The sequence below is a fragment of the Callionymus lyra genome, chromosome 8, assembly GCF_982586985.1.
Source record: "Callionymus lyra chromosome 8, fCalLyr1.hap1.1, whole genome shotgun sequence".
In the NCBI taxonomy this organism is placed as follows: domain Eukaryota; kingdom Metazoa; phylum Chordata; class Actinopteri; order Syngnathiformes; family Callionymidae; genus Callionymus; species Callionymus lyra.
Window position 1 is genome coordinate 13,700,410 of NC_141825.1, and position 15,377 is coordinate 13,715,786.

Consider the following 15,377-nt stretch of genomic DNA (forward strand, 5'->3'; position numbering starts at 1 on the left):
AACAGTCAATATTTTCATTCAAATCTGAATTAGAAACGTTTATTGCATAGTGTTGTAAACACAACATATGATTTTTTTATGGTGGCAGTACAGAATAAAATAATTAAAGAAGACAACACAAGAAATAAGCAATAGAGATAATGAAGCATGCACCAAGGCAGCCATTCTCCGCCGAGTAACGTCCTGAATGTTAATGTTATACATAATAGGTTTGTTATTTCATTGCTATATATTTTATTTTAAACGTGAATTGTTGGGGTGTTAAACTTCACCAACAATGGGCAAAGGGGGGCCATTGACTGTATTTAAGCAGCCCTCATGATGTCAGAGTGGAACTGATCCTTCTAGAACATTTTTTTTTAATCTGAGAGTTCACCATTTTAATTTGCATTTGTTGTTTTATTAACTTTACATACATTGGCTCAGTTATTCATATATGATTGTACTTTTCCTGTTTTCTACATCCTTTTTGTGAATATTTCTTGCCCCACAAAATAATTTGACTGAACATTTAGTAGAAAAAAATATGTTTTAACGAGTTTTATGAGTTATATTGCCATTTTCTTTATGTAGTTGCGCACTCCTGCCTTAGAATGACTGCATCTAACACTCTATCAGCTGACCTAGCAAAGTAACGATTCAGTTTAAATGTCATTCAACAGAAAATACATGTTGCAAGTGTGTGGTTTACTGACGAGCTTTCCAGGACATCCTACACCTTATGACCCCATGACCCCGGCCTTAAGCTATAAAACATTAAATGAATCTCATCAAATGCATCGTATGTTTTGCATTATTAATAGTGAAACATAAAATTAACACTTTACCTCATTGGCCGCATCGAGGGGATCAAATCAACTCCACACCACTACGAAGACATACGAGGAAAATAATAACTCGCAAAAACGGCTTTAGACACTTCATATTACCAACAAAATGCATCTTCTGCGTGTTATTGTGTGAGTTGTCTGTCTGTGGGTACGTCAATAAAATCCCCCCTAGAAACCGTGAACTTTAAATTGAACAAAACTATTTTCATCTTTATTAACATATATATATTTTTTTTACATTATATATTATTTCTATGTATTATTGCGGTTTTTTTTACTTCTATAACATTTAAACCAAAACTATTGATTTCTACTGCTGGCAGTCACAAATGTAAAATGATAATTAAATTCAAATTGAAAAACAAGTTGTGTGAACCTGCAGGGTCGCTGTGCGTCTTACGTAACACCACAAGCCCCGCCCCCAAACTGTTTCTGACGCACCAGTTACGTCTGACCGTAAAAAATAGAAACTTCCAAGATGGCCGAGTCCGTGGACTCCATGCATTTCGCAGCAAACAGCAAAACAAATTCCCCCAAACCCCTGATAGCCAAACGTCCACCCGAGAGCCGACCGCAGTCTTCCAGCGACATTTACCCGCCGACACCGAAGAAAGTTCGCCTGGAGGAGAAGAGCCTGAAGCACAGGGCGCTCAACGGAGAGGAAAAACACAACGGGAAGCAGAGTTGTGTGAGCCCAGCGAAATGGAGTTTCGGCCCGGCCAAGGCGAGCCACAGCGTCGCCGCCGCGGCGGTGCCGTCCGCTCCCGCTCGGAAGATCTTCAAGATAAGCAACTTCCTCGCCTCCCCGCCTAAAGTGAAGAAGGCGAAAGAGAAGCGTCACAAGGAGAAGCAGAAGAGCAGCGAAGCGCAGCCATGTCCCTCCGCGGCGGCGGAGAGAGTGAGCCCAGCTAGCTGCCATACAAAGACGGAGAACGGCGACGTGAAAGCACCGAGGAGAGGTGGGTCCGCGCGGCCGCTCCGAGCCCGGTTCCGCTCCAGGCGCAACGTTTCACTTGTGCGCGAATATAAACGAGAATATAAATGGTTTAAGCGACATTACGTAATAATGTGTGCCGTAGGCCCCTATATTTATTAGGCCCAGATGGTTGAACACACACGTGGAAATGTTTGTAGGTTTGTGTCCGCATGTCTTACATTTTCTCTGCCTTCCTTTTTTTCCCGTTAAACAGATGAACGCGTTAAAGATAAGGAGAAGGAAAAGAAAAAGGAGAAGAATAAAGAGTGGAAAAATCACAAACTGCCTCCCCAACATGAACTGTCAAGAGAAAACGGAGAAGTTTTCACTCCTCGCAAAGGTAAATATTAAATGTACACACGTTATTTAAAGTTTGCTTTTTGTTTTTTTGGCACGAACCTAAAACATTTTAACTTTAATTAAAACTGTTTATTGTATGTTTTTGTAATTTAAAAGTTATAGTTCTGGCTGATAAGTATATGATCTGACTGTCAAACTGAAGGGTTTTAGTTGAATGTAAGTAAGTCATTTTTATTTGTATAGCGCTTTTCCAGACCAGGGTCACAAAGCGCTTAAACAATCAAAACAATATTCAATAAAGTATTTATTTTAAAGATCAAGATCAAACTGATAACACAACAGGAGTTCCAGAAAATCAAGGAAAAGCTTGAACAAATAAAAACCTCTTAAGATGTTTCTTAAAGCCTTAAAGTTTTCTCCATGTGAACAACATTTTCATCCATTTATCTAATGTTTTGTTTAAACCTTTTGTCGCAGAATCCAAGGAGAAACCCAAAGCCACTTCGGAGGAAGACCTGCTTCTGAAGAAACTCAAGAAGAAAAAGAAAAAGAAGCACAAAGATGGCGAGCGCTCGAAAGAGAGACACAGCCGACCGAAGATGTATCACCGCTCCTGCCAGACCGTTTGTTCCGGGGTGTCTTTGGGTCTGCCAGATTTAATCGGTCGAATAAATGGAAACAGCAACAACAGCAGCGCCGGAGCTTTGCTCCACAACACACTGACGCAACTTCAACAAGATCCTTCTATCACTGCTTCCACTTCCATCCCTTCCATTTATAGAGACAGTTTGGGCTACAACTCTCCTCTTCACCGCTTGCCAGCACCTGTAATACCTGGTCTGGAGTTCGGCCATCTGATTCATATCGAGCAGCAGGCGAATGGCGGCGCATCAATTGCCCACGCTTACAGCGAGCAGCTCGCCTGTCTTCCTCCTGCGGAGATGCAGCGTTTTGCTCAGGAATTTGTGACTTTATCATTCAGCGAGGACGAGTCCCAGGCTGCAAGTTTTGTTATGGGAATCATCCATGGAGCGGCGTCCTACCTCCCAGATTTCCTGGACTACTTCTCCTACAAGTTTCCCAACGCACCTGTTAAGATGGAGGTGCTGGGAAAGAAGGATATAGAGACGACAACCATGATCAACTTTCACGCTCAGGTAAACAACACGGCTTTTGTCCATTTTTGTGTTTTCCTGTGGTAAGACTTGAAAAGAAAAGTAACTCTTTGTCAATTACGACTTCTTGGAACAAATAGCTCGACCAAAACAATCAAATTATTTTAATGCACCGTTTAAGGAGAAAAACTCGTGTTAAAAATGCCACTTTAAAAAAATCACAGTTAAGTAAAACAATGGTTAAATGCAAAAGTCACAAATTAACTTTCAAAAACCAACGTTTTCACTTTGTTATGCTTTAACTTGATGAGTTGTTTTAAAAAAAACATGTCTCTGTTTATTGACACAGCACCTAAAATGTCCCCATTTAAACAAGAGCCATCTGTTTTCCAGGAATCTTCATTTCAAATAATTACATGTACAGTGTCATCTATAATGTCTTGCATACTATCTGTTAATATTGACATCTCTGACTCTTTTTGTGTCAATGTAAACAGAGCTTTTACTTTGGCAGCTCTTTGAATGGCTCTCTGTCAATTCAGGAAGTACTTTCTATTACTGGTTCTAAGAAGGTTAAATAATGAAGAAGTACCTTAATAGAAAAAAAATCAGGATCCTCAATAAATCCCCCATTCTGTTACAGTCACGGTTATTATTAGAAATGTTAAACATTTCAGGGTAACAGTTTTCATTTGACATGTTTTAAACCAAAATGCAGCAATCCATAACTATGACAGGATTACCTTTTAATTTATTTTATTTTGGATAGTTGAGTAACAATTATCAATTGTACTTTTTCACTAATGACACCTTTTGCAAAACAAGGGAGCGCTCGTTTCAGGTTGTTTTTATAGATGTTTTGTTTCTGTTGTGGTAACTGCCGTCTTACACTTGGATTGCTTCAGCTCAACCTGCATTCGTTTGACTTTCAGACAATGTCAGAGAAACGGCTGCTTACATTTCTCTTGCTACTATCTTTTGCCTAGAATAAGTGCTGTTGTTGCTCTCCACACCAATAATACTCGGTTCAGAAAGATATTCATTTGTTACAGGTTGTTAAGCTTTCAGTCCTACATGATAGATGCACTTTAGTAGACGAAGGATGTCCTTTTATGTTGATCTTTCATCTGTGTGACTCCTAACCCTAGAGATCAGAAATATTTGGACCCAGACCATGACACTAAATGGTTCCAAAACTTGGTTTTGTTTGGTATACTCGGACTCATGATGTGTAGCAGAGTGACATAAAAAAAAACTATGATTGAATGACAGTAAGGCCAGTGTATATTTATTCTTACTACAAACGTGTGTCAAGATTATCTACTGTCAGATCTCAACTTCCTGGAATGTAGAGACACTCTTCCTTTGACCTAATCCAGAACACACCAGGCCACATTTTCATGCTGTAAAATGAGTAGACTATATCGTTTAATGAAGTCTAATGAGTAGTGCGACTGTGAGTCACACGGTGTTGGACTAGTGAGCGCTCCAGAATGGCTCCTCCTTGCTGTCAAACGCACATGACTCCAGGCCCCCTTGACTCTGGCGCTTGAACGATAAGAACAGGAAACAAATGTCTCTGAACACTGATCGTAATGTTGTTATTTTTTCCCCCACAATTTCTCTGCCTCTGTTGAATTATCTTCTAGACACCCTCGTCTTTACCTCGTGCCTCGTCATTGGTCACTTTTTACAGTTTTTTTTATCCTGACGTTAATGATTGTAGGTTTTCTGTGCACATTTAGCCAAACAATTTGTGTAAAAGAAGTTTTCCTGGAGTTGATTCAGCCTGATGTAACTTTAACTAATGTAAGTTGCCTCTGCATTTTCAGTAGGTTTTGATTCTGAAGCTGGCCTGCCAACTATTTGAGTCAACAAATAATTGAGCATGTTTAATTTATGGTTTAGTAACAAGATATTGGATATCTTGACCCACAGTGATTCTAAATGGCTAGAAAACAAATCCTGGAACAGGAAAGCTAGCTAAAAAAGATCTTCAATATCTTCGCAGTTTAAAACTTAAACTGTTTTGACATTTGTTTCAACATATTTTTCTGATCTTTTTAGTGCTATGTAACTCTCGCAGACAAAATGAATGCCACGTGAGGATAAAACTGTTCAGAACTGACCAAAATGTGTTTATAATAATGCGAAGTATTTAACAAAAATGGACAAAAGGTCGTCCAGGAGAGGTGGTGTTGCACTGCACACGTCACTGAAATGGGGTGTGTTTTTAGAGCCCACTTAAGTGTCTTTAAAGTAGTGAGTTTGCTTATATAGGCGCACGTGGTCTTATACTTGGATAGAAAAACGAACTTGCTGTTTTGACTTGCAGGAATGTTTTGAATTTGTAGTGGAGGAGCAGCTGACTACGACAGCAGCAAGTGGGCGGTATCCCCATGTGACTGTGAGCACATCTGAAGCCTCATTCTACTTTTCAGATGTGTTGGTTCTGTTCCCAAGTTTGACCAGAACCTAAGACTAAATGAATAAATCCAAGTATTTCAAAGTCTTTTATTAATGGTTTAGATCTGTAGTGTGTCTTTGACTACCACAGCCACATGCTGATTTTAAACCCAGATTAGTGAAATCCTTCCAGGACGAGCAAACCTAAAATTATTCTGTCCAGGGACCTCTCACTGGGCAGGAAATCTTTGAGATCTGGACCAGGCTGACGGTCCAAATGCTGCTCTGTAATCGGATACGACCCAAGCTCATGTGGCCTTCACCAACACGGGCAGATGGACATTTCTTTTTCTGGCTGTTCTTAATAAAACCAGAATGGATTGGAACTGTCGGTGTGTTTTCAAAATTTAGGTGGTCAAAATGTAATTTATCTCCTAAAATTTCATTATGCAATTCACTGGTAATCTACTATCCACCTGCAGCTGCTTTATTATTAATATTATAAACTGATATAAAGAAAATGTAATTGGAGTGGTTTTTCAAGCTTTTATTTGAATAATTCCTTTAAATGTAATTAATAGTATTTTAACATTTAATAGTAGAAAATTGCTACTAGTCACAGTGAAATGAACATTCTTCCCACTGTTCTTTTTGCATATTTGTTCCTAGAAATGCATTTTGATGTATAAACGAATACAAGTTTTTTGCAGTGTTCATAAAATAAATGTATATATAGCATAAAATCATGGATTTTATTGTCGGTAGAGCCACAGTGTCTTACAGTATAAATAGATTTACTTTAATAATTCATTACCCAAAGTCTTACTACTTAAAAAACAAAGGGATTTTGTTGTTGTTGAGCCTAGCTTGTCATTTCCATTACCATTTTTTTATTAGACAACCTTCACTTTTATATATAACTGTTAAACAAGAAGCCTCTGGTGTTCAGACTAACAATGAAAACGGCTTTAACACTGCCACCGTTTTCCAATTTCCCCGATCATGTGACTCCCTTTTAAAGTCGGACTTGTATCCTTTGGTCTTTTTTGTGAGGTTATCTATCTTGTAACTAGAAACTAATGATTCTCCTTTAATATATGACCAACTAGTCAATCTTCTATATGTTGGTTAATGGTAGGTTTAGTAATAGATAAAGGATTTAAGAGATATAAGAGTTGCTCTGAAGTAAGAGACGATTATAAAATAAATCTATATCCGAGTTTGAGCAAATATTGACACTTGACAGCACTGTTTAGGTAAATAAGCGAGGCCCCTCTTTTACTTGCTGAACCACATGAGAGCGGTAAGAGCACTCAAGTGGGATGACTCACTCAGTTGTAATAGTTATGAACTCGGCTCAACACTGAACAAGACGGACGCTAAATCGACTGACCAAAAATGACCGTAATGTGTGTCAGCGAATAGATCTGCTTCTGTGCTCCTCCAGGAAACTGGATGATATAAAAACACCAGTCTTTCAAGCAGGTGGTTCACCGAGCCCATTAACACAAAAACGTCTAGATACTGAAAATTGTAATCAAAAATAAATGGTTTGGTTGTAGCTTGTTTTTGAGAAGATATGGTTGATCTGATTAAATGTGTTCTAATGGGGGATTAAATATGTTTACCTGACTCTACAAAATACTATCTGAGCCAGATGTGCGCGCTCATGCGTGAAACATTTAATCGGCACTGACTGACATGCACAGTATTATAATTTTAATTTAATCTCCGCTTAAATCAATGCGTAGACGTAGAAACTCTGCCGCCACACATGTTTAATGTGCACAAACTATCATTATTGAAAGACTTAACAGCAAAGTATATTGGATTACTCTATTCATTTATCTTAATGTGTGTGACGATGTGGTTCGGCTGTTAAAACGATGAGATCAACTCTTGTACATACTGCTTCAGTCGTAGAGATGTATGCTGTTTTGGTCATTCGAGGTCCTTCGCCATCAGATCTGGCGCTCCACAGGGCTTGATCCTTGGACCGTGGCCTTGATTAACCTAATCAACACAAGTGTGTTTAATTAGTAATTGAGCTTTTAATCTTGGTCATTCACTCTGACACTTCCTTCGTGACAAAAGCAATGTATAATTGACAAAGATGAAGACGGAAAGTATAAAACACTCTTGCTGTCCACAGGAGTCTTTTCAAATCATGTTCCTACAGATCGGCTCATGCTGTACATCTTCCTCGGTGCTTTGAAACAGAATCGATGCACAACCATAGTCAGACTAGTCTTACTAAAACCAAATGTTCCTCTAGATCTATCAACTGCGTCTATAGTTGTTGTGTGACGTTGTATTTTTCTCCATCTTCCCTCAACGGTGTCTCTTGATTTAAATCCCCTCCAGAAGCTGAGAAGTCGGAATCGTTAGCAGTGCTGAGCTGCAGTACAGTATCGGGCAGAAACAAAATGAGAGCAGGCTTGAATTCTAAAGCGCCATAAATATTCATGAGCCGATCAGCGCGTCAGACCTGCTCGCTCAAGTCTGGTGAAGTGAAGCGGACACTTTGATGTTGACATTTGTTCACTTTTGCCTCCCAGTCAGCAGGACACATGCTGCTACATCGTGACGGCAGTGATCCAAGAGTGTCGTTGGTTTCTCTCTGTCAATCAAGGATTATTTTTTCCACTTTGGTTTAAAGTGGAAATGTTAACATATAATACAGAGTAAAAAGCAAGAAACTTGTAAGGCAAGTGTAAGGAATGATTTTTTCAACACTTTCAGGCACAAAATTGTAGTAAAAATGCTTATTTAAAGAGTGAGCACAAATAAACCTTTACATAAAATATTAAGACTGTTTTAGTGCCACCTTACCAGGTAATTTCTGGTAGTCAACTCGCACAATCACATGTCGGACATTCCGCATCTGCTGTTCATCTGGTTCAAGAGACTGGCCAAGTCATCCTGTTCACATTGACTTTTTGATTTCAAGCTTTCGACCGAAATTGAAACAGCATGAACCGTGACAGACCGAATGGGACAGAATATAAAAAAATGATTTCATAATAGCAGTTCTGTTTACTTGTTGAATGTGAATAAGCCTTTTTTGTTTTCCGTTTATGGATGTTTTTTGTGTAACTGGAATTAGGCAATATTGCGTGTTTACCTTTCATATAAATGTGATGATGCAGTTGGCTATCCTAGGGGTGCTAATCTAAAGAACCTCTACTCGATGACTTCCGTCTTTCGCTCTAGTTTGTTCCTAATTCTGGTCACTTTTCTTCTGCCGCAGGTGAAGCGAACATACTCGCAGGGAACATACCGTGCCGGGGCCATGCGTCAGGTCAGTCTGGTCGGTGCCGTGGACGAGGAGGTTGGCAACTACTTCCCTGAGTTCATTGGCATGTTGGAGGAATCCCCTTTCCTGGAGGTGAGTTTTTTTTTTTTCTTTGCTCCAATCTTTACTTTTATCCAGCTCTGTCTGTATTACTATAGCATAAATGACTTGATCTGCTCCTTATATGGTCATCTGAAAATGTAGTTCTGAAATCTTATCATGATGATTTTTGAAGTTTTCTTGGATTAAATGAGTCTATTGATAATTTTGCTTGGAAATGTGGTTAAATGAAAACTTGAGAACCTGCAGATGAAGACAGTTTTCGTGTTATATTTTCATGGCAAATGTTTAGATAATGTTTTTTTTTATAACATGTCGCGATATATTCTTCCCTACAATCTCTCTTCAAAATAATAATGACAAATCCTTTAATGGACAATGAATATTTGTTTCAATGGGGATTTCGTCAAATCCTGATTTTACTTTACTTTAAATAGCTCTTTCATTTTGCTTTAGGCACCAGTAAAAAAAAAACTTTTTCCAGATAGAAATGTTTTTTTCCTCCAATCATCTGCTGTGGTTTCTCATCATTGTTTTGTCTTTCAGAGAACTCTGCCTTGGGGAACGTTTTCCAGCCTACGTTTGCAGAGCCCCACGGAGAGTGACGATGGCCCCATCATGTGGGTCAGACCTGGAGAACAGATGATCCCCATGGCGGACATGCCAAAGTCTCCCTTCAAAAGGAAAAGGTGAGTGTGAACATTCAGCGCGCAGCTGGCAGATTCACAGAGAAACAGGCTGCAGTTATTTACAAGTCTAGTCGGGAAACTTTGTTTTGATCTAATCGCCTTTTCCTCGAGCGCTCAGCTGTGTTTTCTCATGAGTTGACTCCAAACATTTGTGTTTCAGGTCCACGAACGAGATAAAGAACCTGCAGTATCTTCCAAGAGCCAGCGAGCCCAGAGAGATGCTGTTCGAGGACCGGACCAGGGCGCATGCCGACCACATCGGCCAGGGCTTCGAGAGGCAAACGACCGCCGCCGTTGGCGTGCTGAAGGCCGTGCGCTGCGGAGAAGAGTGAGTACACGGAGACAATCTGACGGCTACAAGAACCGCTGTAGTGTTCGTTTGTTCTAAAAATAAACAGAATGAATTGTCTCTGCTGGAGAGTTCAGCGTGAAATCTGTGCTGCCGTCATCGGACTTTAATTGGATTCATGCTTTCTCTCACAGCAGCGAAGCACCTGGTCGGATCACCAAAGACGTTGTGTGTTTCCACGCCGCAGATTTCCCAGAGGTAGTCATGCGGCTGCAGCTGGACCTCCACGAACCTCCACTGTCTCAGGTGTGTAATTTAGATTTTGGTCTAAGCTCAACTGGAGCACTTCTGAGTGGTTCCTTCTTCCGGTCCGCAGTGTGTTCAGTGGATCGACGACGCCAAGCTGAACCAGCTGAGGAGGGAGGGGATCCGCTACGCAAGGATCCAGCTGTACCACGACGACATCTACTTCATCCCCAGAGGAGTGGTCCACCAGTTCAAGACCGTCTCGGCGGTCTGCAGTCTAGCCTGGCACATCCGACTCAGGCAGTACCACCAAAACGAGGAGACGGAGGAGGACGCCAGGGTGAAGGAGGAGGCCTCGTCTCAGGAGCTCCTGGTCCATGTCAAAGAAGAGGAGCGCGAGGAAGAAGAGGAGAAGGCACTGAAGCGGCACCAGGAGGAGGAAGATGATGATGAGGACGATGAGGATGAAGATGAAGACGATACTGATGGAGAAGATCTTCCTTCACAACTTCCCTTACATCCTTGTAAGGTAGAAGAAGAGAGGCGTGAGGAGATGATGGACACGCCTTCTCCTGTGTTGAAAGACAGAGGTGAAGAGATGGAACTAAGTACTCGTGAGTCCAGGCCTGTAGAGGAGGAGCAGATAAAGGTAGAGGAGAGAGCTGAACCGGTCTGTTGGACTCCCCAGAAGAACTATGAAGAGACTGCAGATGACATGTTGTTCAAGTCTCCGATGCCAATCAAAATGGAGGAGGAAGTAGTAGAGAAACAGCCACCTCTTCCTCCTCCTCCACCTCCTCATCTCCCTGTGTGTGTGAAGGAGAAAAGTAGAGAGAGCTCCACAAGCCCCTTCAGCGCACCACCAGTCAAGAAGGTGAAACGAGAGAGGGATGAAAAGGAGAGGTCTAGGGAGGAGAAGAAGGAGAGGAATAAGGACAAGGACAGGGATAAAAAGGAGAGAGGGAAGGAGAGGGAGAAGATCAAGAGCGACAGAGATGGGAGCACTTTGACTCCGTCGCCAAGGAAAAGGGAGGAGGAGGAGAGGAGGGTGGAGGGAGGGAAGTCTGCTGTAACGTCGGAGGAGAAGTGGGTCAAAGAGTCTCACGTCAAGAGGGAGAAGGAGCACGAGAAGGAGAGAGGAGTGACGGCGCTGTTCAGCTCCCGGCCCGACCGAGAGGACGGACACAAACACAAGTCGTCGCACGGGAAGAAGGAAAAGAGTGGGCACAGGGAGGGGGGCGCCCCCAACACGCCCATCAAGACCGGAGCCCCCAAACCTCAAAATGTCCTGGTCAAGAAAGAGAAGAAAGACACGATGGGGAAGGAGGAGAAGAAGAAGCCCTCGACGGGTGAACACAAACCGCCACGGACACTCATCACCTTTGACCTCTTCAAGCCCATGGAAGCCCACCAAACGCTGGCCCTGTCCTTCACCGACAGGTCCAAACATCACAGTGACTCTCGGGGCTCCTCGTCCTCCAAACCGGGGTCGGTGAGCCGGACTGTTGTGCCCTTCAAAGGGCCAAAGGTGAAAGACTTGCAGCAGGGGAAACCCTCCACGCCCCTGCAGGACACCCGGCCGCCACAGCACTCGATAAAACACACACTCAAGACACACACGCCGCAGAAAGACTTTTTAATATGAATGTCTACTCGTTCTTTTTACCTGTACGACTTACGGCAGGGCCGCGCTAAAATACTCGAGCACGCTTCCTTTTTATTCTCCTTTTACAGACGAGGCGATGGACTTCTTTTTATTGTGACCGTGAGGAGGTCGCCCATTATTTTAGCGTGGCCCAAGAATGTAAGCTAAGTAGCTCACTTCACGTCTGTTAGAGAATGTACGTAGGCTTTATATCAAATGTCATGTGACCCGTGTGTCGGTGCCTGTGCACTACTTAGCTTCGCTCTTTAAGCACTTGTTTCCAGTGCTGGCGCTTCGACCGGGCAACAACTCGCCCCCCCCCCCAAAATCTCCCGCATAGGAAACCACTCGTAACACTTTGCTAAACCCAAAATGAGCTCCCGCCGAAAAACCTTTGTCACAGGACTCGCTCCAGACACTCCAGAATTGTCGCGAGTTGTCGTCCGGGCCGAGCGTGGACTCACACAGGGCTGTAAATGATACTGTAAGTACCAAATCTGTACAGTCTAGATGTTATTAGCACCAATGAGAATATGTATACAGAAATTGCATATATTTTTTGTAAGACAGGTTTTATTTTCCATAGAACTTATTTATATCATTTACTGTCTGTTTTATTTGAAGCCAATGTTGTGAATTCTGTTGTAAATACATTTTATTTCCTAAGACTTGGTAGTGTGATTTATACTCTGATCAGAACCGCTCAATAAATGGTTCAAAGTACTCGCCGAGCATGTATTGTTTTTGGTTTCTCCCACTATGAATGCAGAAGTTTAAATGTTTATTTGATTTTTTTTTTAATGATTGACGGTCACTTTATTAAAGATTGGACCATTTGTTTATTTTTATTGAAAAAGCATTTTGATTGGACAGAATGAAGATGGTTTGGTGACGATAAGATCGTATGTACATCTAGCTAACACAGGAAGGGTCCACAATAGATATCGTTTAAATTATTCCTTAAGAAAATTCCTTTGGGAAATTAGGAATGTTCAATCAAGGTTGTAAAGAAAACTGGTTGTGTCTTCGGGATGTAATCGAACAGATGGTTCAGGCAGAATGAAACCAGTTCCTGAATGACCAGTCCTTGGAGAAGGGTTTTGGCAGCGTAATGGGAAACCAAGGTTCATCTTTGGAATGAATAAATGTGCTCCACAAATCTACTTTTAAATTATTGGTTTGTTGGTCACTCTGGTCAACATTGAAATAAACCCGTAAGACATTAGACCTGATAAGTTTTCAAATATCAGTGACATCTTTCGAGTCTCCTCTTCATGACTCCACCTGCAGCATCAGTTTCCTCTCGAGAGACTTTTTATTGCTTTTTCGGTCCAGACATTGTCTCTTGTTCCAGTGGAAATCTACAGCCCCTCCCTCAATTTAGTGAATCATATCATGTAACGGCTCTAGCCTGCAGCAAAGAGACGATTCAAGTTTAAAAATGTCTTTTAAAGATTAGCATTCACCGGGTATCGTATGAAGTGATTATCTTAAACCGCACACAAGAGGATCTGGTTTAGATTTGACCTTGTTCTAGGACTGTTGACCTTCCTCCAACATAAGGGTGACACAATTAAAGAAGTGGCTCTTATTTACGACGCTTAAATGTCTTACTCGACACACTAATGACAATCGATTGCCAAATAAATGACAAAAGATCATTAAAAAAAAACATTAATTTAATATAGTGCGATGGATACAATATTTACAGGCTGCGTGAGAAACATTCAGAAGTTTCACTGAAATGGATGTAAAAAAAAAAAAAGGTGGAGGTGGTTGTTTTTTTTTTCAGGAGCATCAACTTTTACAACTGCAAAATCTCAATCTGAATTTGGTGTCAGTCCACAGTCTGCTTGGGGGCCATCAGTCCCTCCTGTAGTGGAAAACACTGTGTCCCAGCTCCACCAGCGCTCCGCCCATCAACACCCACAGAGGCACGCATACCACGCCGGCCCATATGTTGGTCAGCCTCTCCAGACGAGAGCACAGGGTCAGACAGAAGGCCAGCTTCAGCAGAAGGGCCATCAGATACCAGATCTTCCGCGTCAGGCTCTGCTCGCCGTCTCGCGGATCGAAGTCCGGGTTGCAGCGTCCCGCCATCTTGACCACCAGCATGAGGATCAGGATGGTGTCGAAGATCCACACGGGGAGGAAGATGAGGAACCAGTTCCAGTGGATCTTGGAGTCGAGTTTGAGGACCAGCATGATGAGGAAGATGAGGGCGAAGATCCAGGACAGGAACACCCGCTGGGCCAGAGACATCTTCATCTACATCAACTGGCCGAAGCCAGACCTGCGATGATGCCGATGATGTGACACATGACTTGAAAATACACTTGTTTTATGCATTTATGTAAGCATTTAGAATAATTATTTAAGTCTTTCAACGTAATAAGTAACAGAGTTGCTTATTTATGAACGATTGAATGGATGTATGGTTTATTCAAGTCCAAAGACGACCTGTATTTCTCACAGTATACTAGTGTAACTCATTTAAACTCCTTCATGAAAATCACGTTCAAGAAAACAGATTTAATCAAAAATAAAGAGTCAGAACAAACTGAGTTATCTTGTTTTCGTTACTATGGTCAATTGTTAGTTAATGTCAACGAGTAAAATATATGATCTTCTTCTGTGAATAAATGTAAACATACGTTATTAAAATAGAACCATCAGAAGGAACGAGCAGTCATTTAAGACCAATAACGAGATCACATCGTAGATATAAAATAAGACAACAAGCAGGATAAATATAACACATTCCTTACCGATATCTTCTGGAGTGTGTATCCAAATATCGCAGTTGACCAGAAACACGTTGAAAGAAAAGGCAAAAATGTTTAACAAACCATGTTACAGTGAAATATCAGGACGCTAGCATGAAGCTCCAGCAGCTAGCAGCTAACTTCCGCAAGCCATTTCCGCAACCTAAAACCTTCAAAATAAAAGCCCTCTTTCCCATGGTTATATTAACAAAATAAACTCAAGACATTAAATAATTATTTATCAATGGATGTGTTTCCATTTAAATAAAATCACGTAATTTTGAAAGAAAGTCAGATGATCTAAGATACACATGACCCCTAAACAATGTTTTCCCAACTCAGATATTATTCCATATTAATGTTAAGCTGGTCATTATAACCCAGGCGTCGTTTATTATTTATTTATAAAATTATATATAAAATGATATATTTATTATATTAGCGGGAATTTAGCTAGCATTATTAGCGACCAGCTAAGCTAACACGTAACAATTCTGTTAAAAATGTTCTTCAATATGAAAAAATTAAAAATATATTTTTAAACAAATTCTCATCTATCGTGCCTTTCGAGGTCGTAATGTTATTCAATCACCAAAATAGAGCAAAACAAAATGTCAACATAAGTAGGAACAGTAACTTTGAAAGAAACAGTGTTTTTGTAATAGCCAGACAATTTAAACATTTCCTGGTGGTGTTTAAAACTGCAGGATGGGAATAAGGCTTTTACTTTAATTATGATCTTATAGTATTGGTATTAAATT

General features: G+C 41.1%; 2 protein-coding genes across 2 annotated transcripts; one reads left to right on the forward strand and one right to left on the reverse strand.

Annotated features, from left to right (window-relative positions):
* Positions 1 to 1,230: 1,230 nt before the first annotated feature.
* Positions 1,231 to 12,574, forward strand: LOC148073730 (lysine-specific demethylase RSBN1L-like). Its single transcript, XM_087796815.1, has 8 exons — positions 1,231 to 1,789; positions 2,021 to 2,146; positions 2,584 to 3,263; positions 8,878 to 9,015; positions 9,529 to 9,671; positions 9,832 to 9,999; positions 10,155 to 10,266; positions 10,337 to 12,574. The coding sequence occupies exons 1-8, from the start codon at positions 1,309 to 1,311 to the stop codon at positions 11,849 to 11,851; spliced, it is 3,363 nt and encodes a 1,120-aa protein (XP_087652941.1). The 5' UTR covers positions 1,231 to 1,308; the 3' UTR covers positions 11,852 to 12,574.
* A 64-nt stretch (positions 12,575 to 12,638) lies between these two features.
* tmem60 (transmembrane protein 60) lies at positions 12,639 to 14,757 on the reverse strand. Its single transcript, XM_087796816.1, has 2 exons — positions 14,620 to 14,757; positions 12,639 to 14,144 (listed from the first exon to the last, which is right to left on the reverse strand). The coding sequence occupies exon 2, from the start codon at positions 14,117 to 14,119 to the stop codon at positions 13,715 to 13,717; it is 405 nt and encodes a 134-aa protein (XP_087652942.1). The 5' UTR covers positions 14,120 to 14,144; positions 14,620 to 14,757; the 3' UTR covers positions 12,639 to 13,714.
* Positions 14,758 to 15,377: the final 620 nt, after the last annotated feature.

What these genes read in the sequence shown, in the direction of transcription:
- LOC148073730 (XM_087796815.1), top strand. Translation starts at nt 1,309, where the DNA reads ATGGCCGAGTCCGTGGACTCCATGCATTTCGCAGCAAACAGCAAAACA. An exon ending in CGTGAAAGCACCGAGGAGAG is followed by an intron (nt 1,790 to 2,020) that starts GTGGGTCCGCGC and finishes CCCGTTAAACAG; the next exon opens with ATGAACGCGTTAAAGATAAG. An exon ending in GCCGTGCGCTGCGGAGAAGA is followed by an intron (nt 10,000 to 10,154) that starts GTGAGTACACGG and finishes TTTCTCTCACAG; the next exon opens with CAGCGAAGCACCTGGTCGGA.
- tmem60 (XM_087796816.1), bottom strand. Translation starts at nt 14,119, where the DNA reads ATGAAGATGTCTCTGGCCCAGCGGGTGTTCCTGTCCTGGATCTTCGCC.